Source organism: Sinocyclocheilus rhinocerous, unplaced genomic scaffold (assembly GCF_001515625.1).
Source record: "Sinocyclocheilus rhinocerous isolate Xijiao unplaced genomic scaffold, SAMN03320098_v1.1 scaffold856, whole genome shotgun sequence".
Classification (NCBI taxonomy): Eukaryota; Metazoa; Chordata; class Actinopteri; order Cypriniformes; family Cyprinidae; genus Sinocyclocheilus; species Sinocyclocheilus rhinocerous.
This window is the reverse complement of record NW_015631724.1, coordinates 5,609-33,221: the sequence shown is the minus strand read 5'-3', so window position 1 is coordinate 33,221 and position 27,613 is coordinate 5,609. Positions and strand designations below refer to the sequence as shown.

At 39.1% G+C, this 27,613-nt stretch overlaps 1 protein-coding gene across 1 annotated transcript; it reads right to left on the bottom strand.

Moving 5' to 3' along the window:
• Window positions 1-12,166: 12,166 nt before the first annotated feature.
• LOC107741897 (SHC SH2 domain-binding protein 1-like) lies at window positions 12,167-25,696 on the bottom strand (the record flags this gene model as incomplete). Its single annotated transcript, XM_016554692.1, has 6 exons — window positions 12,167-13,074; window positions 16,695-16,836; window positions 17,544-17,630; window positions 17,889-18,007; window positions 20,721-20,852; window positions 25,576-25,696. Coding segments are annotated over 6 exons (933 nt in total), but the record flags the coding sequence as incomplete, so codon positions are not given.
• Window positions 25,697-27,613: the final 1,917 nt, after the last annotated feature.

The following is a 27,613-nucleotide window of genomic DNA, read 5'->3' as shown; positions in this document are numbered from 1 at the left end:
AACAGAATAGTGAAGCCTGCCGCCTGATGCCTGACATGTCTGCATCAGCAACAGCACTGCACTGCACGTGTCAAAAGAGTTATCTTTATTGGCAGATACACGTGTCAGAAGAAGTAACCACGTTCATAATGATAATTACACCTTTCACTATACCACATATCTCATATTCGAAGTGTCAAAGCTGTGTTCTTCCCACTCACAGTACACTGCCTCGAGGTAAGAACAGAGTAGACTGGGGTACGACCAGTATGAAGGTTAGAGAAGGGCCGGAGCGTACACTAAAGCTAATTAATGCAGGTACAGTACTGTATACAGACTCGCTGGCTGCTCAACATGGTGTTTGCCCACCCACTGTTAATAAGCTCTGAAAGAAGGAAGACATCTGCCCTGGATTCACTGGGGCTGGGAGAGACAAGTTGAATAGTTAAACAGACACCAAGCCACAGTCTGCTCAGTCTAGACTAGAGAATATGTGAAACTTTATCCAAAGATGTCTTACATGACTTCAAACTGTTCATAGACTCCTAACAGCACAGAAAAAAAATCACTTACATGAAAATATTGCTATTAAAATCATCTAAATAATGCCATAGTATTCTGAACTTCATAAACTTTGCATAATAAGGCCAATATGGCTGAAACAGAATGATTTGTAATGCAATTATTGATGAATTAATAACTTGTGCATGCATGTAAAAACACTATGAATAACTCTCAGTTTTTTTTCACAGAGTCAACAACATCAACAGCACCAGACCCCTACACTCCATCCACTCGTTCACAGTCACCGGAGTTCTGATTACCTGCACCTGTCACAACCAATCAGCACACACTAACCCACTTACCTCAGTTCTCTGTTGTCTGGTCTTGTTGTTCCTTCCTGGATGCTACCTGACTACTTACCTGCATGTACCTTCTTCAGTCTGTCATTCCTCTGCATCCAATCTCCGGATCTGGCTCACCAACACCAGCTCATCCAAACCTGCAAAGATAAGACTGTTACTCACTGAAATACCTCTGCATTGCTTTATTGACAATATACTAACTTGCTCTCCAAGTTAGTCCCATGGCCCCGACCAATGACCTACTCAGAATGGCAGAAGATTGCAGAGGGTTCCTGCTACAGTGCTCTCTGTTTTTCGAAATTCAGCTGTGGCTGTTCACCAATGATCGTGCCAAGATTGCATGCATCATTTCCCTGTTATCTGGATGAGCCTTGCAGTGGGCACATGTTATGTGGGACGCCGATGGACCAGTTACTAACTTGCTGACAGTGTTTACCGTGCATTTCAAAGACGTCTTTGGGCAGTCCGCCAGCACACTCTCTGTGCATGATCAACTCGACCGGTTCCGCCAAGGGAGATCTTCAGTCACAGACTATGCTCTTCAGTTTCACACTTTGGCAGCCGTCAGACTGTGCGATCGACTTGCTGCCTGGGGCTACGTTACCACGTGGTAAAGTCTACCCATTGTCCATCCCGGAACAAAAGGCCATGGAGAAGTATATCAGAGTATCGGAGCATATTGGCTATGTCATCGACCAACATGGCATCCAAATAGACCAGAGGAAGGTACAGGCAGTTGAGAATTGGCCACCACCCACATCCATAAAAGAACTACAACACTTCTTGGGGTTTGGAAACTTCTACAGGAGGTTCATCAACAATTTCAGTAAGATCTGCTTAGCTCTAACCTCCTGGCTGAAACAAGGGACCAAGTCTCTCTCATGGAACTTCGAAGCAACCAACACCTACAACCAGCTCAAGAAAGCCTTCTGTACCAATCCTACCCTAGTGCAGTGGTTCTCAATTCCAGTCCTGGGGGCCCCCTGTTCTGCACATTTAGCATGTCTCCCTTATTTAACACACCTGATTGAGACCATCAGCTCATTAGTTCAGTTCATGAATCTCTCTCTCTCCTAACGAGCTGATGATCTCAATCAGGTGTGTTAAATAAGGGAGACATGCTAAATGTGCAGAACAGGGGGCCCCCAGGACTGGAATTGAGAACCACTGCCCTAGTGCATCCCAATCCAGAACTGCCCTTCACTGTCAAGGTTGATGCATCCATCACAGGGGTAGGAGCCGTATTGTCTCAGTGGCAGGGTAAGCCTCCCAAACTCCATCCATGTGACTTTTTCTCTAAGAAGCTGTTCCCGGCGGTGCGCAACTATGACATCAGTAACCACAAACTGCTGGCTATCAAACTAGCCTTAGAAGAGTGGCGTCATTGGCTTAAGGAAGCTAAACATCCCTTTGAAGTCATCACAGACCGCCGCAACCTTGAGTATCTCCGAGAAACCAAAAGACTAAACGCCCATTAAGCTCGCTGGGCTCTCTTCACCAGATTCAAGTTCACTGTGACTTACCAGCCAGGGAGTAAGAACCAGCAAATGCTCTGTCCCATTTCTACCACCCCGAGTCCAAGACAACTCCTCCTGAGCCCATTCCCCCTCCAGCCATCATCGTCAACATGACTGAGTGGTCCATCGATGACAAGATCGCGGAAGCCACGCGGTCTGAACCTGCTCCGCTGGGAGGTCCTGAGGGATGGAGATACGTGCCAACTCCTCTCTGTCTGTCCCCCATGGACTCAGCCCATACATCCCCTGGCTCTAGACACCCAGGCAGCCAGCAAACCCTCTCACTCCTCAGCAATCGCTACTAGTGGCCCAAAATGGCCCAGGACGTCTCCCAGTTCATCCAAGGATGCTCAGTCTGTGCCAAATCAAAAGTACCTCACCACTTACCTGAAGGAAAGCTGGTCCCACTTCTGGTACCTAAAGGCCTTGTTCTCCCATTGGAATTGATTTCATCACTGACTTACCTTCTTCGGATTCTCACACATGTCCTCGTCATCATAAACCAATTCTCCACAGCATGCAAGTTAATTCCTTTAAAATGGACTACCCACTGCCTTTGAAACTGCCGAAACCCTCTTTCATCATTTTGGGATCCCCGAAGATAGATAGACTTGCAGTTGATTGTAAGAAAGGGATGGGTTTATGCAGATTAAATAATTGGAGAAGTCTGCAGTACGTCACTAGACAGAAGACATCACAAGGTCAAAAAAATTAAGCATGCATGGATGAATCATTCACAATAAGATCAATATCATTTGTTAAGAAATATATAGCATTTTACATGCTCCAAAGCAGCACTAAAAGAATCAAACTAGAAAAACCTTGACATGCATATACAGTCATTTTAATGTGTATCGTTGTTGTTGATTTGGCTCAAACGCATTTAGCCATTGTTTTTAGTAAGAAATTTGCTCACGATTTACTTTTTTTTCCTAGCTATTTTAGACGGACGCCTGGGAGTATAAAAAAACACTTTTAGAATGTGCATAACAATCTTTCAGAAAATCTGGCAAACTTAATGTTATGTGTTACTTCTTGCATTACTCCTACATGCTTCTCTTTCCATTCTGGACACTGTGTGTGGAGCACTACTGCACATTAGTTGGCTGAGGAGCCACACTGTTCTGTGCCCAGCAAACAAACATCCAGTTTATAGTCAACCTTAAAGGTACAATAGGAGATCTTGGAAAATGCTAACTTTAGCCTGATAGCACTGAAAGCGAACGTCCCACCCTCCCTGCAATCGCCGTCCAAAGCCACGCCCCCTGAACGCATTTACACTCACAGACCAGAGACAACATTACTACAATAGGCTACATCAGGTTCCCAATTCCAGCCCATGTTCCGAAGTGAAGTAAACTTCAACGGATTTCCCCTGCTCAGGGAGTAGGGAGCAATGAACACTGTGTAGGGATCATATCGATCGGAACACAGTTCATGCACGTAGCTCACTTCTAACGAGCTGGCGCGAGGACTGGATTAACCGCTGGGCTACATCATGTGTCATTCACCGGTGAGAAATCTTTAAAAGTACTACAATACCAGGAAGGAAGATCGGCTTGTTGATGTTTGCCTGCCATCCTCGCTCTGTCTGCACAGCGTGCGTGAACGCGCTGATGACGTATCCTGTATGCGCGAACCGGGTGCGCAGAGGAATGCTAATACATACATTGACAGGCAGGTAGGAAAGCATATTAAAACGCTCGGACCGAACGTTTTGATTAGACGAACATTTCTTGATCCTACACCTTCCACAGAATATATAAATACAGACAAATACATTTAGACCACTTAACTTAATGATTGCTATCGGGATGTGAAGAGACTTTCAACCAGCATAACAAAAAATGTTTCTGAAGACAATCACCTATTGCACCTTTAATAAGACACTGAGGGATTTTTCATGGCTAGTCTGTCATACTATGCGCTGACACTAGCAAGTACTCAGCTAGAAAAACTGGAGTGGACACATACACGTACAGCTAGAACAGCAAGAATAATGCCTCAAGTAGTCTTCAGGTTTGTTTCACATCACATGCCCAAGCAGTCTATAATCGAAGCAACAGCGTAACTATAACACTGAAAACAAGTTTCTACTGCGTAACCAAACAGCTCTGTATAGAAAATCAATTTCCTATATAAAAAATCTATATCATATATTTATGGCCACACCAAAAAAAAAAAAAAAAGATATATATCACCGCTCTGCTTGTTAATATGTGTACCAAAAGTTTTCACAGGGTGTGAAAGAGGCCTTACCTCTAAAGAGCACAAAATGTATCAGAATGTACTGTAACAAAAGGATGAACACATTGAAGTTAAAAACCAAGGAGTTGTGCTCATGTTAATTTCTATCAAGGCTCATATTTCAGTGCTGTGTCGGTGGGCATGTCCAAACAGAAGGTGATGGTTTTCTGACCTCAGAAGGGACTGTGGCTGTTGTCCACCTTGGGCCTTTGAGTCTAGCTCCAGCAGATGGGGAAGGACTCGGGGTGCTGACACCTTAATGAGGGAAAATGGAAGGAAATATCAGTGGGAACAGAAAACCCTGCCAGGAGACAATCTGCAACGATCAGAGCCGAAATAACCTGGAATAGAGTGTTTGTGCTACAATTGTCCCTGCTTGGGGGCAATTTGGATAAAAAATAAAAAAAAAACATTAATTAGAAGTTTTGCAGAAATAGCACATTACTTGTTCAAGCAATTAACTTTACCATTAAAAACTAGATTCAAGAATGTATCTTTTTGCATATTGTTTTAAATTTATTACAGAATATTAAATAACAGTTATGCAGCAACACTGTGAAACAGTTATAGGAACACAATCCTGAAGCTGTTGTATAGTAACGCTGAATACCACCTGAGACAAAGAGGCCAACAATAAGTCACACATAATAAGAATCCCATGGCTCACCGCTTCCCCACACCGCATGTGTTGTGGCCAAACTCCAAAAACATAAACACACAACCCAGCAAGCTTGGACTTTTACCAGTAGCTCTGCAGGCCTAGAGATGTTCAATATCCTTTGTGGTGGTAAAGGAAATGTTTTCTATAATTGTTAGGCTGGACTATTTGTAGAGTTTGTCAGACCCTTGGCAAAGATCACATCATGGGTCCAATAATGTGTATACATGTGTATATTTAGTTATATACATATATATTTAATTTACAAGTTTATTTAGTGCAGCAGATTCAATGTAAACAAAATTAATTGAGGTATATGTACAAAAGAGAATAAAGGACACAATTAAACTGATTTTGTCCAAGTAAATGCATTAAATCTGCTATAGAAAAGGAAAAAAAATGAGTATGAACTATTTACAAAGACCTTTTAAAGAGCAGATAATTGTAGAAAGGTTAGCTTGCAAATTAATTGCTTGTGTTTTAAACTCAACTTCTAAGTGCCTCTATGTCAGAAGTGTCTGACTTTTTCCCCTCATATTATCTAAAGAAAAATCTTAAACTTTGACAGGCTGTGTTTCTTCCATGCGAAAGTGCCATTAAAGCACCATTAAAATAAGAACAGAAAAAACTAAAATAACCACAAAGTAAGCATTTCCATTTTTCCTTCATTTCTGTTGAATGTGAGCACTGAGCATTTTTGAGCACGTGTAGAATGAATAAATTATGCAGATTACTGTGTTTCTATTATTGTTTCACAATTTGGTGCTTTTATTTATGCTGTTGTTATATTTGCTGTCACTTTTAGTTATTTGTCATGTGGTGATATTCAGAGCTTGTGTTTTAACTAATGTGCTCTCTGAATGTCAACACTATTGTGGGTTATATGTGTGAAACGCATGTCTAAGCCATTCTGTTGGACTTGTTATCTGACTAATCATTCATGTGAACCATGTGGCAAAACCGGAGCAATGCCATTCCAATCAACACGCAAGAGTTTATTCACTTCATGGAAATCGATGTTGATTTCATAAAATAGGATGCACAATTGTAACAGCAAATTAAAAACTCTATAAATATTAATATACAAATTAAAAGTCTGGGTCGTGGCACATACATAAATACATTTTAAATATATATATATTTATTTTTATATATATATATATATATATATATTTATTTATTTATATATATATATATATATAGAGAGAGAGAGAGAGAGAGAGAGGGTCACTTCTCATTCACACTTAAATATCATCAGCTACAGCGAATGTATTTATGGTTGCCTTCTGTGTTTTCCTAATGCAATATGACCATAATATTTATACAGGTTCTCCACCTCCTACTCCAAAAAGCTTTCAGACTCACATATGTAAAGAAATGTACATAAATGTATTTTTCTTGATTTCGCTTCTCTGATGTTGAATCGCCTGCCATGCTTCCTTCCACTGAAAGTCAGTAGCTGTGATGAAAAGATCAAGTGACTGAATAAAGATGAACAGACCATTTCACAAAGGCCTCCGAAGGGATGGGAGCCCAAGGTAACCACCTATATAACTTAGGACAGGCCAATTCTGACTGCCACACCACAATGGGGGAAAAATAATTTCAAATTCTACTAAATACAATACCTTTTGGTACTCATGTCATGTCTATTGCAGGTCTGTGCTGGCCTGTTTCTATGGAGGCAAACATTCAGTGAAATCATTAGTTCTCATGCAAAGGCTGTTAATTATTAATGAGCTTAAATCCTGCAATCATGAAATGGTATGAATTAATCTTGGTCTTACACTGCCATATCTCTTGTATAATGTGACATAAAAATGAGCTTGTTATACACCAGTCGGTGTTATGCACTACATTATTGTTGTGGCATCTTTGCATAAAAAGAAGCTAGACAAAATCTAAGAAGTGCAATGTGTTTTAGCTCCAGTATTCTTTCGAAATGAGCAGAGACTACAGAATAAACCTGGCAAAAATGGTGCAACAGTGAGAGCCCAGATCTTCAAAGAGCATGAGACACAACATCGATTTCTGCTATTTGATATGTGTCAAAAATCATATTTGGGTTCTTCAGACAGACAGCAAGGGAGAGATGAGAATGAAAGAATTTCATAAAGCTAAGAGATGAATGAAGATAAAGGGCAAGTGTTTCAATTTGGTTAGGTGTATAACATCCAAAACCCAATAAAAAAGATTTCGTCTTCACATCTTCCTCGCCTGTTACGCAAGATTCTTCTGGTATTCTTGTGCAGAATTGATTAATTATTTGACATTTCAGTCAAAGATATTTTTGACAGACAGAAAACATTGTTTAGCAAGTAAAACATGCTGTGGATCTTTGTACGCAGGCATGTTTTTACTTGCAAAATCACAATTTCGGGGGATCTTTAACCAGGCCTGGTGTCCTAACTTAAATTTTCTTTAAAATATTGAAATATTAGATGACAATTTCTGCGCCAAAAAGTCACAGCTTCAATTATAAATGTGTGAGGCTCTCTCGGGAGCCCTTCAATATTCTTCTCAAATTTTCACCTGACACTTGACTATAAGCTGACACGGACTTGACAGAAAATCAGTGAAAGATAAGTTATACAAGAACTCTTCATTACAAAATATTAGGACCCGGAATTTGACAGATTGACAAAGTCATCTACTTCAAATACCCTTTAAAACGAGTCAGCTTGAAGAAACGAATAACTTTATAGCACTCAAGACAGCCTATGAAGGGGGGGGGAAAGTAATTTGTGACAGGATGGGTACTGTAGATTCATTGAGTTCAAAACTCATTGAACTCACAGCGTGAGCAGTAATGGAAGTATACACATTATTCCGTCCTCCCCGGCTGCTGTCCCTCCTCGGAGATGATGAAGAGGGGGCAGATGGAGAAAATGGTCAGGGAGGTGGTGTTGAAGGGGTGTGCATGTCGATAGCATCCAAAACACACTGGCAAGAAACGCAGAATATGAGCTGACAATTACAGCCTTTAATCCTAAACAACAGAATCGGACCTCCCACCTCATCCCGCGCAGAGTGACAGATGGTGTGAGATATTGCAGTCATTAAAGCTGGGAAACTCTGGCAAAGTGATCCTCCTAGTGTGCTCAGACTTCATTGATCCGAGCGCATGCAACACGTCCAGCCTCGACACCTTACACCTGACCCCCCGATCTAATAATAGAGAGCGAGCTGTGATGGAGGGCATGAGAGAAGAGCAACTTGAGCCTCTCCTGAAAGAATCGATTTAGTATTATCTCTTGCTGTTCGCATTTCTAGCTGGAAATGTATTATATCCAGAATTGTGCCTGCTGGATTATGGTGGCGGTGGGAGGTTTTCTTTTTTAAACCCTTAATGGTGTTATTGCTTTGTCTTGTACTCTGACTCATAATAATGGAGTGAAGTCACTTATCTTGAGTGGCTCCTTTACAGATTTGGCGATAACAGTCATGAGGAACTGATGCCCTGTTCGTTTTTAGACTTACTCCATGTGCTTGTGCTACTTCCAACAACAGGACAAATGGATTTGGAACTTTTGCTTTGATCAGTGTAGACAGTCTCAAGCTGTTGTGATGTAACAACAGTCACGCCCATTGTAGACACTCTGTGTCCGAATATGGCCACTACTACAAAGTTGACGAAATTACTATGTGAAAAGAGTAGGGTATTATGTCAGAATTCATTGTATTTATAAAGGCAACTAATTCCATTGAAATTGTACAACTACTACTTCAACCGACATTCCTAATGCTGCATTCGAGAAGAAGTCAGAGGTGGGAATATGGGAGGTAGGGGTTGAAATGTCCCACTTCCAACCTCAGTGCATTCCAGTCAATCACACCACAAGATGGCGCTATCAACAAAAACATTTTGTGTTCAGCTAGTTATGGCAAAATCGTAAATTAAAGCAACATTCAGGCTCTACCAAAATCTGTTTATTGTCATTGTTCATTCATCATTTGTAAACTTGTAAACTATCTAATGTTAAATATAATGGTATGCAGTTCTAGACGTTGGTGCTAAATAGCTGACTAGGAATTACCGAGCAACCAAAATAGGTAAAAATGTCCCAAGTTAACAAGTCAAATTTCCAACTTGGAGCAACATTCCAAGTTGTCTGGAACCCATCTGATAAAAAAAAAAAAAAAACCTTGGAGCACAAAACCAACCAACAAATTGTATGGGTCAAAATGATTGATTTTTCTTTTATGACAAAAATCATTAGGATATTAAGTAAAGATCATGTTCCATTAAGATATTTTGTAAATATCCAACTGTAAATATATCAAAACTTAATTTTTGATTAGTAATATGCATTGCTAAGTAATATGCATTGCTCTTTTGGACAACTTTAAAGGCGATTTTCTCAATATTTAGATTTTCAAATAGTTGTATCTTGGCCAAATATTGTCCTATCATATCAAACCATACATCAATGGAAAGCTTATTTATTCAGCTTTCAGATCTATATAAAATCTCAATTTTAAAAAATTGACACTTATGACTGGTTTGTAGTCCAGGGTCACAAATGGCACCGCAAGTCACATGACATCTTTTCCATACTTTTCTGCCATATGTACATTAATTGACAGTCACCACTGATAAGCTACCACTAAATATTGTAGAAACTGAATTTGCTGTAAAGTTGCTTTGCAATGATTTGTATCGTGAAAAGCGCTGTACAAATAAACTTGACTTGACTTGACATCACAGATGTTGCTCTTCATCAAATGCAGTACCTGTGATAGTTTGCGATTTTGTCCGCAGCTAGTGCTTTTTCTGCTACACATGTATGAAACAGAGAGATTTTTATCATTCTTGTAAAAGAATCACACAGTCACAGAGTGCTGTTGTTTGAATATAATTTGTCTGTCTACAAAAGGCCAAAGGTTATCAAAGACAAACACCAGAATTGAGAGATAAATTGAATAAACAATTGGCTAATACTGAGTAAAGCCCTATTCGCACGGGATTAGTATTATCTGGGGACCTTGTGTGATTTTGAAATCCCGTGCGAATGCTGGCCAAATCACAGAGATGCCGATTCGCACGGGACTAGCCTAATATTATCACAGGACCTCGGTGTTTGGCGAAATATGGGAGGTCATTTGCGGGGTAATTTTTACTTTACAAATTACAGACATGGCCGATTCGCACGGGATTAAGATCACAGACAATCTCCGCAATTATTACAAATGACTGAAGGTCAACAGGTAATACTAATCCCGTGTGAATAGGGCTTAAATCACATTCTGCAAAATTGTGGGTCATTTTGCCTCTTTTTGCTCCACCAGAAGAAATCATTCCAAATGCAGTCGCAGCAGGAGTAACATGCAGTAGTGGTGTTTAGTTTCTGAACGATGTAATCTGCAGAGAGTCAGAAACCATTAATACAGTCTGGAATATGCTCAAATATAGACAAGATGAGATACAAACTCTGGAAAGTTCAGCATTTCAAATTTAAGGTCCGTAACTAATCTTTGTATAAAATTACTTCAACTAGGCTACTTACAAGTTCAGCACAGAGGTAGTCAGGACGAGACCAACAAACCTTCATTTCGGTCAAAACTTTACAAAACACAGCCTCTCTGACTCCACTAAGGAGTTTTTAAATAACAGTATCCTAGAAAAGTCCAACCTCAAGAGAAGGACGATGCTCCCTGACATTTAATTAACAGACAGCTCTGCTAATTAACAAAACCGTATTCACCGCTATCTTGTATTTAAAGTGTACACGAGCAGCTTGCTTCTCTAGCATTCATATGCAGCATCACAAACTCTGGAAGGTGAAACACTCGTTGTCACAAATTAATGAGCAACTGGTAGATATTGTAGGTCACCTTAGTTTTGATGCAGAAGACAAGAGAGAAAAACAAGGAGAGGGTGGTGATGTTTAGTCATAGGGGACACACTGAAACTAACTGCACCTTCAGTGGCTTTGACAGTCGCCCTTACCTTTAACAATAGATGCTGCCATTGTTCCCTGGACCGCTCGCTGGTCTGAAGGACACCGCTTCAAAATGGGACACTTTTTAGAGTCCTCCATGGCTGCAAGCTCTTGCTTTAGTCTGTCCAGACTGACACCTCTTTTGAAGATAAAACAATTGGCACAAAAGAAGCCTGTCACTTCTTTTCCCCTCTATTTCTGTTGCATCTAAAATATGCCAGAAGAATCAGTAGAAGAAAAAAAAGAAAGAAATCAATAATCCCTAGGTCCTTTATCCCCCCCCTCAAAAAGAAAGGTGTATACTTTTTTTTTTTTTATGATCGATTCCACTCAAAGACTTTGACCTATACAACAAACACAGACATCTTATGAAACAGAGAAAAACTTATGGAAAGAGAATTATTTCCCATAAGTCTCCTTTAAAAGACAATGGGCCTTTCCTAAACACACACTTCAGACAGCAGTTTAAGGCAACCGTTAATAGGTAAGTACCAAGTCTAAAAAGGGACATTTAATTAAGATTCATAAATGAATTTGGTGTCAAACTGATTTTGACATGGTGCTAGAGGAAGGTACAAGGATGGATAACTCTGAAAGACAAACCATTAACATTATTTAATTGTTCTTCATCTCATTTTCTCCAATGAATTTGTATTGTTATATTTCACATTAATGCACTTTAAAGATCTCATTATGCCATTTTGCAGTTCATTTTTTAACCCACTTAAAACGAAAGCCTCACAGCTGGTTTTGGAGAACAAGTTTGGCTAATGCATGTCAAGCGGCATCTCCTTAAGCAGACCAAAACCATATTTTTTGACTGGGCATGCTGGATTATGTAATTAATCAAATGGTCTCCATTATAAAGTGGTTTACCTTTAATTTTCTGAGCATTAATCAAAGTGAATTTAATCAATGAGAATTAAGTTATCACAAAAGGAACCCTTATAGACCAGCAAAATCAGTAACTCTCTTACTCTTCCATGCTTTTTTATTTATAAAGTAAACAACATAAAGCAGATTTGTGCCATTTGGAACAAAACATCTTTATTTCTACAAAATATAAAGAGACAATTAAGGGAAAAATTACTGCTTTTGTGCTTTGCTTTTTTTAGTGACTAAATGCTTTTTAGTGCTTATTAGTGACTATAGTAACCATTTAACTAGAATGTGGACAAAATGTGAACTGTGGGAACTCTTAAAAAAAATAAAATAAAATAATGTCTTTGAACAGATTTGTTCTTAAACATGACATGGTATGAACAAAAAAATTCCAAGGTGCTGCTCTTTTGTGTTATTATATGCACAAGTGTTTCATCGTTTGAAAACTTCCTGATAAACAAAAACTCAATTCAAAAAGGCACAAGATAAAAATAGAAAGTTTAAAAGCCTACACATTTTAGCACATTTAATTCATTTTCGCACAGTAATTAATGAAAGCTCACAAAGTAAACTTGCAGCAAAATTGAAGAAATACAGAATAAATAATTAAACAGTAAAGTGTGTCTGTGCATGCTTGCCGTAGAGAAGCCTTCAGTACAGGAAGGTACCAAAGCTTCCCTTTCCATTGTGCTTGAATTGATTTCCATGAATGGAAATGAACATTTCCTGTGAGAGTAGATTCTCATCAGCCTGCATGGCCCCCAGTGCTTTCATACGGCTCTTCCGAAGCCCATGTTTCTTGGCCGATGTGGCAACCAACTCTTGCTTGATGGCATCATTTCCCTCAGTGAAGTCTGGAGGGACAGAGTGGCCATGTTGGATGGCTGGGCACTCTTCCTCCACGACAATGGCAGGCACATCATCATCATCTATATCTGCCTCTGATTGTACTACTGTGTCCTCAAATTCTTTCTCTTTCTCATCTGACAAAACAGAAGAGGCACACAACAGGCTTCAGAATAGATTTGGTTTTGAATTTTTTAGTGTTAGCATTTTTAATCTAAAACCCCAACCCTTAAAGGAAACAGCAAATCATAACTATAGAAGTCTCGGTGCAAACATAATTGGAACAAACAGAGATTAATCTCAGTTGTGACGCATGAACAGTTCAGAAACAGTCGTACAGGTTTGGAATAACATGAGGGAGAGCAAATGACACAATTTTCATTTTTGAGTGAATTATTCCTTTAATTCCTCACCAGAAAGCAGGAAGCACAGACTGATGTGTCAACACAAAGCGCTCTCATTCACCCTTCCAGCAGGGAGCAATATGAATGGTTATAGTCAGCCAGAAAATGATAGGGTACAATAAAAGGATGTGTTTGAAGCATCTACAACTCTCCTCTAAATGGAGGGCCTCTGCACTCAAACTAAACCCTGCTGTTCCTGGCAAAGTCATTAATGACACAACGAACAATTAAACTGTAATACTAGACTGAGACACTTTAATTTCCTTTATAAAAATTCTGCCATATGTACATTAATTGACAGTCACCACTGATAAGCTACCACTAAATATTGTAGAAACTTAATTTGCTGTAAAGTTGCTTTGCAATGATTTGTATCGTGAAAAGCGCTGTACAAATAAACTTGACTTGACTTGACTTGACAGCTATGACTGCTTCACCCAACGTTCTGTGTATCACTGAGCAACACCCTTAGCAACCTACCTTAGCAACATAAACACTCAATCTAGCATTAAAACTGTTCAGTTTATTATGTATTTCAGAAAAATTAACTGTTTGTTATTTAAGTATGCGTTGTGTATGCTGGCGTTATGTTGCATCTTTCATCTTTAACTTTGAGACCCCGCCTTTCCCCGTCTAATAAACACTCCTCATGCAGAGATGTGTTGATGCGTGTGCACATCTGTGTGGAAGCCTACAGTTTCCGAAGTGAGGAGGGAATATTACTGTATTTATTAGTTTTCTGTTTCAGGTATGATTCTGTATGTCCATCAGTTTACACTGTAATGACGCTTGCAAACTCGCGCTGTGCAGCTAATCAGTCTGTTTTAAAACTAAAAGACGGAAAGACAGATGTTTCCTCATGCTGAGAGATAAGCAGATGTATGTGTGTGAGAAAATATCATATATGGTGTTAAAATAAATGACACAGCAGATGATAAGAGCTCCTATTCTCTGTTTATATCCTTTAGATGAGGCATGTTCGGAACATTTCTCTTGCCGTTTACTGTTGCTGTCAGGAACTATTTTTAGCGGAAGGACGGCATTTAACGAACTTGCTTCAAAAAAGTAACCTTTTCAATACACACATTTTTGGTTTTTATATATTTTTTTTATTGTGTGGTAACCGTTTTATAAAAGCAATAAGGTACTCGAGGCCGTGCTGTATCGTGAATAAATCACGGCTGAAGGGCGTTGTTGCAACCCCTATATTTATTCAGGATACGGTATGGCCTCTCGTACCTTATTGCTTACATATAGGAGAAAGCATCTTTAGGAAAGTCAGCAGTTATACTCAGGGTAGTATAAAACTGTTTTCCCTTTGCTATGAGACCTTCAAGGAAGAACTATCCCATAACCTACATTTTCTTTCCAATATGTATTATATTTAATTCAAATGGATTCATCTGAATACAATGAGATTTGCAATCTAAATTGCTGTAAATCTACACATACAAAAATGGCTAAGGATCAACCAATGCATATCTCACCTTCCTAATAAAAATGCATAACATCATTTATTTTAAAGAAAATAGATTCTGAATTTCCCTAACCAACACCCAAATGAAAACATGCACATATGTCGACCGAAAGTATTTAAATTGCACTTTCTTTTAAGTTTTCAATGCAGAACAGAAAGTAACTATGCCAATGCATCTAACAGACAAAGGCAGACGGTGAGAGGCGGAAGCATAAAGGAACCAGAGGGAGAAGTAGGGTCTACTTTTATTTTGAAGCCGAGACGCCTTCTGCTGAGCATAATTCAGAAATTAAGCATACTGCATTCACAGCTGCCCTTCATTGAATGTCAAGCGTATTTCCGTTCTTTTCTCAAAATGGAGCTGGCTGAGAGAGGAGGAAAAAAAGCCGATCCTGCTGAAGAAAAGTACCGTGGGGATGGCAGTCATTACAGACAGGCCTTCCAACAGCCCCAGGGGGGCATTTTTAACAAAAATTTTATGCAAGTGAATATATTTTCACAGATATTACCGCAGGAGAAAGTAGAGCACTTTTCTCATAGTCCTGCGGGTTCCTTCACAAGCTATATAGACGTGTGGCGCATGCAGGCATGCACAGAACCATTTACAGTAATGGGTCGTGGCCTATTTAATTTGTGGCAAAGAAGATGAGATGTGTGAAAGCCCAAAACATCAAGGTTACACTATCCACCATACAAGAAACCAAGAACACGCAGCAGACAAAAAATAATAATTTAGCTCTTACATGGAGGCCCTGGACACATGAATGTATTATTTATGTACTGTATTATTTGCGAGCTCAAGCACGTTTCATATTTCCCAGTAAATTGCAAGAAAATTCAGCATAAATAACATGAATTAAAGGAATAGCTCTCCCGTCACGTCACCTCACATTGTTTTAAACCTAAAAGCCAGTTATGTTTTTCTGTGGAATCAAATTAAATAATAATAATAAATAAAATAATAATAATTTACATTGTCCATACAACAACAGTTCATAGTGACCACTTTTTGTGAAAAAAAAAAACAAACACTCATACTGATAATTGTGTTACAGCTGATAACAGATAAATTTGGGGTTAGCTAACCCATGGGGATTAGTGAGGGAACTGCATGGGGCTTTGTGATTTGATGAAAAGCTATTAATTAAATCATAAAAAGCAATTTTTAAATAAAACAATATAACACTTTATTTGTTTACCTGCATGTCATATGGCACCTGTGAACCACGAACATGCAAATGTGTAAAAGTATTGACAAATTAACAAAATATCAGGGAGTACTTCAAAAAAACATTTTATGTCAAAGGGGTTCAGCTGAAAAAAAAAAAAAAAAACTGGGTTTGTGAATCCATAAAACATGTATTAATTATTATTTGGATTTAAAATTATTAGTAATATTTGCTGAAGACTTGACATGTATTATTAGTATTTTTAAGATGAAACATTACATTTAAATTTACATATTACATTAAAACTTAAAAGAAAATCTCAAATATCAGCTAATAACTGAAATATTATCAGTTTATCATGGCTCTCTCAGTGTTGCGTCATTCTGGAGCTTGACAAGCTGGTCACTATTAACAACGGTTATATAAAAAAGAGCTGTGTGAACATTCTTTTCCATTGAGAAAAAGTAACATACTATTTTAGAACCAAAAAAGGGGGACATTTTTCATTTTGGGTGAACAATCCCTATAATGCTTGCAGCAATTTGTCTTCACTAACCGTTGTTAGCGTTTCTACTTCTTCAGGTGTTGCTAGGTACTTCAAGATAAAAGTTCATTACCCTTAATGAACTAGCTGGTGTTCATTTGAGAATATGCCCTGCTGCTGGGGAACTGAGGCGGCAGAAGCAGACAGAAAAAGAAAAGGGCACCTGCGGCAATGGGCTCTGCGGGCAGATCCTCCACAGCAGCGTCACCTGGCTTGACCAAGATAACGCCGTAGCCCTGATTGTTGTGGATCATGTTATTCACCATGGTGATTTTAGGCATGGCGTCCAACTCGTTTGCAAAATCCTGCCAAAGGGGAAGCAGGGGGTGGTAAACACGCAGCATGCCTACACAAATGAACATGTGCATGCACACTCTCACATCTCTTTCTGGTCTAAGCAAAGTGAGGAAGAATAAAACACTGAGGTTGGGAAGGCGCAGCATGTACACAAACGCACAAAGCTTGAGGAAGGTAGATAAAATCCAATTATTCCGCTGGAGTTAATTACGGAAAAATCCTTTTGGGTTGCTGCTACCTGTGTGTGAATCTAATTTGCTCTCAGGTGAAACACTAACACTGACTTGAGATGGAGTATTATGCAATGGCTTTCTCAAGACACACTTTCTCAAATGAAGCCAACTGGCAACATTTTCCACAAAGATTCATGTCTACAACTCCAGGGTGCTCACTGGCTTTTCTAAGATTTCCTCTGAACTGTATGAGCGTACTGACCTCTGGTGATACGGCTTAAAGCTATTACCATCAAAGACGCCCCACGGTGGCCAGTGAAGTCCCACTCCACTAACACACTAAAGGGGCCAACTTCCCTGGAGGTCTTCTAAATGCATTAATCCACTAGATCATTAATACGATACTAAGACAGCTCTAAAGTGCGGCTCTGTTGGGTCAGGTAAGATACTTGCTGTTGCCTGGCCAACGATTACCAGTAACCAGGAGCCAGATGGGCTAATCTATAGGCGTTTAGAAGAGCCGAGCCATCCATCTTCCTCACCTTAATCAGGATCCCCTCCTTGCAGTGATGGATGCCGTTGCCCAACAGACTGCATACACTCGCAGGGTAGATCTCCACACCGGCACCCTGAGGCACAGAGCACACAGCGACCATCAGAACGATAATGGTATTGGTCAATGAAGAAGAGGCTCTTTAGTAAAATGGCTGGTGGTAAATCAGTCTAAGAACGCTGCTGGCAAGACCTTTCAAATTTCTATTTCATGCTGTAATAACTACTGTAAAGAATAGATGGTAGAGCAATACCTTCAACTGATAATATTCATTCCATAAGTGAAGAAGTCATTTTATAATTTACGTGAGGGATCCTGTGCTAGTGCAGCTTACCTTGGAGCCGTACAGGTCGCACATGTTCATGCAGAGCTGGGCCGCCGATCGCACAATCACACCTGTGGTCTCACACTGCATCACACAATTTTCCATTTCCAGCTTCCCCTGGCGAACACCTGATGAAAGATAAAGGGTGACAAATCGAAAAGACATTGGAGGACGGTGACAGGACATGCAAGGAGGAAAAGTTTCCAGTCACATATAAAGATATAGAATAGTGCTAGGTTATATTGAATATAAGCAATATAAAATTAAATAATATTGGCCATATCACAATGATTTTTCTTTGACTACCGAGTTTCCAAAAGACCAACAGTTAGATGTGTCATCCTGGTATCTGAGTATGAAAACGTTAAGGCAGATAGCATCTTTTATTTAAAGGGGTCATATGATGCGATTTCAATTTTTCCTTTCTCTTTGGAGTGTTACAAGCTCTTGGTGCATAAAGAAGATCTGTAAAGTTGCAAAGACTAAAGTCTCAAATCCAAAGAGATTTCGGCCAATCACAACGCACTGGATATCTGGCCAATCAGAGCACACCTCGCTTTTTAGACCGATGAGCTTTGTAAAAATCGACTCGTTTCAAAAAGGCGGTGCATAGAGGAGAAACAATAATGTACAGTATGTGGAAAATAATGTGTTTTTTTTTTACTTTAAACCGCATAAACACATTTCATTACACCAAATACACAAAATAATGTTCTTTTTAGCAGCATCATATGACCCCTTTAATGTTTTATTCATATTTGTGAACCACTTCAAACTGTTTGTTTTGAACAACTGAAAATTTTGATTATGCAATTATATCATATCTATATAATTGTATACCTTTAAAAATTATTAAAAAGCACCCCTTTCTGGCATTGTTTTTATTATGTTTAAAAATGTTTTACTATAAATCTATGAGGGTAATCTATTGCTGTTATTTTACTAATATTTGTTATAATGGTGAATACACCCTATTGTTTAAAAGTTTGGTGTCAGTACTTTTTTTAATGTTTTTGAAAGAAGTTTCTTATGCTCACCAAAGCTGCATTTATTTGATCAAGAATATAGCTAAATATTGTGGAAAAAATTTTCTTTTTTTCTATTTTAATGTTTTGTGATAAGCTTCTGCGATGGCAAAGCTGAATTTTCAGCAGCCATTACTCGAGTCACATGATCCTTCAGAAATCATCCTATATGCCGATTTAGTCAAGGAACATTTCTTAATATTATCAATGTTGTAAATAGTTGTGCGGCTTATTATTTTTGTGAAAACCAGGATGCATTTTCTTCCTGAATAAAGATAAAAATAAAAGCAATCATAAATCATTTTGTAACAATGTAAAAGTCTCTACTGCCCCTTATAAACAATTTAAAGGGTTAGTTCACCCAAAAATGAAAATTAGCCTGTTTTACTCACCCTCAAAGCATCCTAGGTGTATGTGACTTTCTTCTTTCAGACGAATCCAATCGGAGTTATATTAAAAATTGTCCTGGCCCCTCCAAGCCTTTCAATGGGGGTAAGCAGGTGTTGGTTGTCAACAGTTCAGAAGACGTGAAATAAAGTGCGTGCATCCATAATAAAACGTCCCTCACACGGCTCCGGGGGGTGAATAAAGGCCTCCTCTAGTGAATCCATGCATTTTTGTAAGATACATATCCATATTTCAAACGTAATAAACACTTTTTTCTCACTTCCGCTGACTGTAACACGCGGAAGCAGTTCCGGCGGATGACGCAAGACGTTGGCGTTGCGTGATTAGTGACGAACGCGGAGACAAAACAAAACAAAACACCGTTCACGAATTAGAATCACAAAACGAGGATTTGTAAAGAAAAATGTCGGAGGATTTCGATATAAGCCAAGAGGAGACTGGTTTTCCTTTGCTAAAGTAAGGAAACTTTGTTTCCTTTGCTCCTGCATTTCTCAGAGGCGTGCGCACGATGCCTACTTCCTACGTCATCCGCCTGCACGACTTCCGCATACCACAGTCAGCGGAAGTGAGAAAAAAAGTGTTTATTACGTTTGAAATATGGATATTTATCATACATAAATGCATGTATTCGCTACAGAAGGCCTTTATTCACCGCCCGGAGCCGTGTGAGGGACATTTTATTACGGATGCACGCACTTTATTTCACGTCTTCTGAACTGTAGACAACCAAAACCTGCTTACCCCCGTTGAAAGGCTTGGAGGGGCCAGGACAATTTTTTATATAACTCCGATTGGATTCGTCTGAAAGAAGAAAGTCACATACACCTAGGATGCTTTGAGGGTGAGTAAAACACAGGCTAATTTTCATTTTTGGGTGAACTAACCCTTTAATGCATCCTTGCTGAATAAAAATATAAAATCTCTTTCAAATAAGGAAATAATTTAGTTACAATGACTGGTCAAAATGGTGATTAAACGGTGATTTAAAAAAAGAAATCTTTTTTTTTTCTCTTATCTATATTGTCTGGTCATAATACAATAGGGAACATATTGTTTTGGAAGCAAGCAGGACATCCAGTTGATAATAAACAAGCCTGTTATTCTGACCAGATCAGAAATCCCACAGGAAGCAAACCTTTAGTGTAGCCGCACACAGGGATACAGATTTAAAGGCTCCCTAGGCTAGGCATGCCAGCAGGGCTCACCAATGAAATGACAAGAAAAACATAAGATGACTCTCCTGTTACTGTGTTGCTGTAGAGGCCAAATGAATGTCTGAGCAAAAAGTGCATGTCAGGTCTCTGTTTAATATACTGCTGTCCATTGAACAGCAGCAGTCCCTCAAGACTCTTCGACAAACAGCTGGAAAGGGGGAAAAAGAGGCAGGACAATTTTCTTTGAAACTCACACAAGATGCCTTCAATGGCGTCGCGCTGTATGAACTTTAGATTCGAGAGTTTGACGTTTGCTCCTGTTGACTCCACAAATGCATCGCCCTTGTTACGCTTCTCGATCACCACCTCGTCCGGCAAACCGTATCCTGAGGGAAGACAGGAGAGAAATGGCTCTAGAAAAAGTCCTTTTATGTCCAACCCTTACACTTTTTATCTAAAGCAACTTACAAAAAGCAAAAAAAAAATGTTTTGACAAAATAAAATACAATAAAATAAGCTTAAATAATCACTGCATGGACGCTTAAGGTTGTTTATGCCTCTTTTAAATAACACAAAAACTCTAAAATAACCTCGTTATAAAACAGGCCGCCGATAGCATAGTTTCGCCAGTAACAAGAACCCGTTAAAATTGCACTCTTTGAATAAAACATTTTCTGAACCTGCATGACAAAAAACGCTGAAGGGAAATTGACAGGCCCTTAACCCTGATGGATCACTGTCATTTACCACTAGGCCTACCATCCAGCAAACATCATCTCATTATAGAAAAAGCCTCTCCATAAAGGACCTAATTCTCTATGGAAATTAGACCGTCTCTCAGTCTAGACGCATGGTTTCCAAGTAACAATGTGGCTAAATGACCATCAACAAGCGTGTTGAGTTTATAGCAGCCGGCAAACTGATGACTGAGAGGTCAGCTTAGCACCATCTCAGTTTGAGATAGTGGTGGCAGGTCAGCGAGAGCAGCGGTTCAAAGCCGCAGAGTTTGACAGCCCGGCTTCATTACACACTGCTCTTTGACAGATGGTCCTGAAGCAGGTTTCTCCCAGACTTTTCTAACAATGCCTAGATGAACTTGAGCACCCTGGTCAGCTCTCACACACTTCTTTCAAATGCCAAAGGCTGAATATAGACCAATAAGGTCACAGCACCATCCTCACTTCTACGTCTGCAGGTAACAACAGTTGATTTGCTGGAAGATCTCTCCGTAATTGACAGCAGTGGGATGCTTTGAATTGGGAAAACAGCGAATCACAGACCGTACTTCCTGCACTCCAAAATGCAACACCGTTGCAGGTCTCAATGACTCAATCACTTTTAAAAACATGCAAAACTATTTAGAGCTCCTTCAAATAATCTTGGCAATAAAGCCATAGCCTGAGACAGAGGCATGTGTGACGTTTTCGCTAAATATCAAAGACCTTTAGCGCGGGGAGCAGAGTTATTTTATGGTAATCTGGCAGTGGTCTAATTGAGTTGCTCTTCTCCTGTAGTAGAGCCAGCAGCCGCCTGTGCGTTATCTTCTCTTTCAGGGCTTCCCTGACGCTGCAGGAGGGACTGCCAAGCACACAAAACCTCCATATTTAAACAGCGTCCTCCAGGCCTTCTTTCCTCTTCCTCATTTGACTTCATCACTATCTGACTTTGCAGGTCGCCCATTTGCATAAAGAGACTTGACCCTGACCCCGTGCTCTCTCTGCTTGCCTGCCTCCACATTTCTCATGCATTAATTTCCGCCCCCCATCACTGAAAGGTGGTTATTGCGCCATCGAGCTCAATTACCTCAGCAGGCTTTCTAATATCACACGCCGACTGCGGTGTTCGTTTTATACACGTCCAGGGAACCATTTTGACAAACAAGGCCCGGTGCCAGACTATTGACTTAGTGTTATGAAGCATGCTGTATCACAAAGCTTTATTAAAGGGAAAAGAATAGTACAAAATACAGGTGATTTCCTCTGTGTTTTAGATGGAGGTGGATGAAGAAAAAAAAAAAAGGAAATAAAGTACTTTCCAAATCAATCGGATGATAAAGGTCAATGTCTCTACATCACTACAGCTAAAACTAGGCAATTCATTTAGACACCACTAATGTCAGTAGTTTTGTGGAAAGCTACTTTTAAAAGTAATACATTACAATATTGCATTACTCCATAAAAAAGTAATCAATTGTTTTACTTAGATACTCTTTATGGAAAGTAAAGCATTACATTACTTTTGCGTTACATTTTCTCATATAGCTTGGGCTTGTTTATTTGTTTTTTAATAACAAAAAACCCAAAGGTTATATTTTTGGCAACTGTAAAGGCCCTTTCACACCAAAAGTGAAATTAAGGAAGTGTCTCTGCCTCTGCACCTCACTCCCAATTTCTCGACACAGGACAGGAGAGGGGTCAGTGAAAAAATGGGAAAACAAAGTAACTTGCATTACTTATTTGAAAAAAGTATCTCATATTTCAATGTAAATTTAAAAGCAATGCATTACTACTAGTTACTTGAAAAAATTATCTGATTACGTAACTTAGTGTTACCCCCAACACTAAGGGCTCTATCATACACCCGGTGCAATGCGACGCAAGTGTTTTTTGCTAGTTTCAGCCTGAAGCAGTTTTCATTTTGGGAGTGCTGGTCTGAAAACGAGGTGTGTTCAGGCGCATTGTTGGCGCGTTGCTATTTTGAGGCAACTGAAATAGACCGCGCCATTGACCAACTAAAACCTTGTATCAATGGAGTCAATGGCGCAGTAGTTTTTTTTTTTTTTTAAAGAGCGCGTTAGTTTAGGCGGGTGCACAACGCGCGTACACTCTGCTTATTACACACACCGCAGCAGCACACAAACATGCCAAATATTAAAAATTAAAGGATTACAATGTAAAATATTATTATTGTGTAGGCTACATAAATATAAAAATGCCAATATAGACATGGCATGTATAAGAATTAGGCTACCTATTTGCTCGCGCACGAGCAGATCCGTTTAGTCTCTGGAGACGCGTTCTGTCTTTGCGCTTGCAAATTCTGCAGCATAAATAGCAAATTTGCCATGGCGCGAGCGCAACTGGCTCTTAAAGGGAATGGGAGATGATACTCTGATTGGTTTATTGCACGTTATGCCCAAAACACACCCATTATTCATTAAGAGAATAGGGAATAGGGGCAACCCTTTTAGACCATGTGCCAGGCGCGCCGACCGTTTTTCCCGTCGTTAAACTAGCAAAAGTGGATTCGGACACGCTCTAAGTGCACCTGCGCCTTGCGCTTTAGACCTTGCGCTTAGATCGTTAAAATAGGGCCCTATATGTCACTAACTTTTAAAGGGATAGTTCATCCATAAATTATGTTTTTTTTCCATTGTCAATGTCCTCCTAACACAAGGCAAATCATATCGATTTGTAATATTTGAGGTGAGTCATAAGAATTACTTGACACTTTTTTTATTATTATTTTGGAGACTCATTTTCATTTTTCAGAGAAAAAATAAAGTCATACTGATCTGGTACAACATAAAATTGAGTAAACAGAATTTTAAATTTTAACCTTCCTGCTGTGTTAATAAAAAGGCCACTCCGTTTGTGTTAGGGGTCAAATGGACACTGCAAAATTAGATGCACAGACACAAAATAAAAGCATTCCTTTGTTTTTTTTTTGTTTTTTTTATAGCCACTTGTAGTGACTATTTGCACATGACTACAATGAATGACAGAATGTGACTGCAAATGACTACAATTAGTATTAATAGTAAAATGAATGTGAATTGTATTTATTGCTATTTACACATAATGTAAACAGCCTCTGCCTCTGTTGTTCTGAAACTCCTGTGAGGGTAAAATGTGTTTCTCACATCTTTTCTTAGTGCTGCGACAGACTAGCAATTGAGCTCCAAAAAATTTACTGAAATTCAAATAGATGAAGCAGAATTATCCTTGGATAATTTACAAGACAAGGCTGTCTTAAATTTCCCATATATTTGATATTTTATATAGTCTTCAGTTTTTTTACCTGACTCTTTTCTGTTTTTCAAAATGATTTTTGGCAAACTGCATGGAAACCAATGAATGTCAATTTAAAGGGTTTTTGAGATGTTAACAAATATGTACAGGTTGTACATCAATGAAAACAACAATAGCACTCATTTTGTCTATTTTTAAGGGGAAAATTTTTATTTTTTCATTTTTTTGGAGCCATTTCGTTCTTCCAGTTCAAAGAGCAAAGTTGAACCAACATCACAAAAATAGACGTATATGCGTTAATTTGGAGTGGTGATGGGCTGGAGTGGCTGGAGAGTACGCGTCTAAAACGTCATCAGTTTTCTGAGCTTTTCTCAGTATTATTCATGAGAATGAAGTCTTATGATCCAATCAGTACACTGTATTATGCATGAGGTTGGATTACAGTGAAGAATTCAAATCTCATGAAAGATCTTCACGCTGTTATTTAATCTCTGTAAACATGACCGTAAAAATATTTAATATGTAACAACGCGTTTTTGCACCGAACGCTGTAATGAGTTTAACAACACTCACTGTGTGGATCGTAGTTCATATCCAGACTAGAGCAAGCGTGTTTCAAGTTTTTGTGAACATATTTTATATTCTCTCATGCGCCAAACATGAACCAGCACCGTGTACGCACACATATCATGTCTTCTTAAAATATGCGCAAATAAGGGTGCTAATACAGCGATACATCTGATTCATGAACGCGATGACACAGTGGATTATTGTGATGCACAGCAAACAATGATATAGACCACAAATTCAAAGAAGAGTAAACAAAAAGTAACTATGCCTTAATTCTTTCTGTTTTAAACATATTTTAATATTCATTTGTCTGTATAACGACTGTGTTGTAGGTCTGTGTTATTGGTTGTTTTCTCCCCTCTTCCCACCCTCTTCATGCCCACTTTTCCACAGCTTTACACACTCTTCTTCAAATCTAAGGTGTTAAATGACCAGTGCTGAAACAGGGGGTTTCATGACACTTTAAGCCTTAACATCATTTTAGGCACAAAGTGTTATGAATCCTATGACACCAATGTCAACAATTGTCAGTTCAGACAGACATGCACACGGTGAATCATGTGATTACCTTCAACCTCTATGGAGTCAACAATACTGATAGAGCTGGTGATGCTGTAAAGGCCAGGGCATACGATGACCACATCCCCCTCATAGCACGCATTGACCGCAAGCACTGGGTCACTGTGAAACTGGGATCAAAACACACACCATATTAGTCAAACTCAAATCATCTTTGCCCTGAAAGCCAACAAAAACTGAATTTCAAGTTGCAGTGAGTGGGGGGAAAAAAAAAGAAAAACCGCCTGACACAAAAAAATTTAAGTGAATGTGTCTCAGTGGGGTTGAGTAGAGGCATCTTATCACACACATGTGCACCATTTTAACAAGTTCTTGAGGGATAAACTGGCTCACAGAACAAGAGAGATCAAACATGAGCTAGTGCATGAACACAGTGCGTTAAAAACCTTCACAAATCCTGCATTACAGCACCTTGACACATTAGTGATCAGACCGTTCTAACAACTTTCCGCACAAACCGCTCTTTAATCTTACCAGTCGAACAGAAGATGGAGAAGCGAACGAGCACACGTGAGATTTTACTGGCAAAATTATTCACCGAGTCCTAGTGGTCATAAAATTATACTAGCACGAGCGAAATCGATGATTTGATTTTTTTTCTGAGAGCTCTGAGGCGGCCAGTGCTCTCAGGCAGATATTAACCTTTAAGAGGTAAACCTAGGAAATTAAAAGACAGTGATCAGAGGCTGTGGGAGAAAGCGAGCAGGGCATTAATATCAGCATTTGGGGAGGATTTGCACTCTACCTTCCCTGTCTGAAACTACTTTATTTAAACGATCAGACCATCCTCCATCCAGATTCAGCTCCCAGAATAGTGGAAGTGACCTTTTCCAATTCAAATACCATATTTCAAAACCAAATGTCGTGTCATGGCTTAAAACTAGGCTTTGCTCAGAATCCAGGCAAAAGTATCCAGCCAAATTCTGTTTTTTTTTTGCTTATATGTGATCTGTTTTTTTCATAGCAGTGTGAACAGCAAAAACTACACTGAATCTTATTTTTCATTTCTAATTTGGGTCACTTCCATATGTGGTCTTAAATCCGATACAGGTCTTGCAATGCAACCTCAGTCTGAACAGTCATATCAGGATCCATGCAAGTTTTGTGTTACTCTAGATCAGTATCACAATTCCATACTGACAGGAGTTGCATAAAATCTCCCATAAAACTTTTAACACAATAACACTTTACAATAAGGTTTAATTTAATAACACTAGTCAACACTATTGAACTAACAATGAACAATATATTTTTATAGCATGTATTAACCTTTGTTAATATTAATAAAAATGTTAATGTTTGTTAACAGTTAAAAGTGCAACATGTTAACAAGTTGACATAAAACGTTTGACCTTAAAAATGTATTAGTAAATGTTCAGATTGACATTAATAAAGATAAATAAATGCTGTAGAAATACTGATCATTTTTAGTTCATGTTAACTGATGTAGTTAAAAGGGTCATATGATGCGATTTCAATTTTTCCTTTCTCTTTGGAGTGTTACAAGCTCTTGGTGCATAAAGAAGATCTGTGAAGTTGCAAAGACTAAAGTCTCAAATCCAAATAGATATTCTTTATAAAAGTTAAGAGTCAGCCACACCTACCTAAAACGGCTCGTTCTAACACACCCCCACATACCTACGTCACGATCTGGGAAAATTTGCATAACGCCGCCCAAATGTTCACACAAAGAAAGAAGGCCTAACTTTTATTCTCGCTGTAGTTTTGCTGTTTCCGCTATAAATATATATATAGATATATATATTAGTGGTGTCAAAATTAGCGCGTAAACGCAGGCGATTATTTATTTTTTTCAGTTTAATGCGTTAAAAATATTTAACGCAATTAACGCAGGGGCGGGGCTAGGGTTGGCCACCCCACTCACAACTGCTGCTTGTGTCACTTTTTCTCTTGACAAGAAGTGCTTTTATTAAGTCGCAGAACGACTGAGAATGGGAGACGTTTCAGACGCGCGCTCCTCTTCACTTCAGCGCCAGGCGCGAGTCAAGCGAGCGCGGATACGGTCC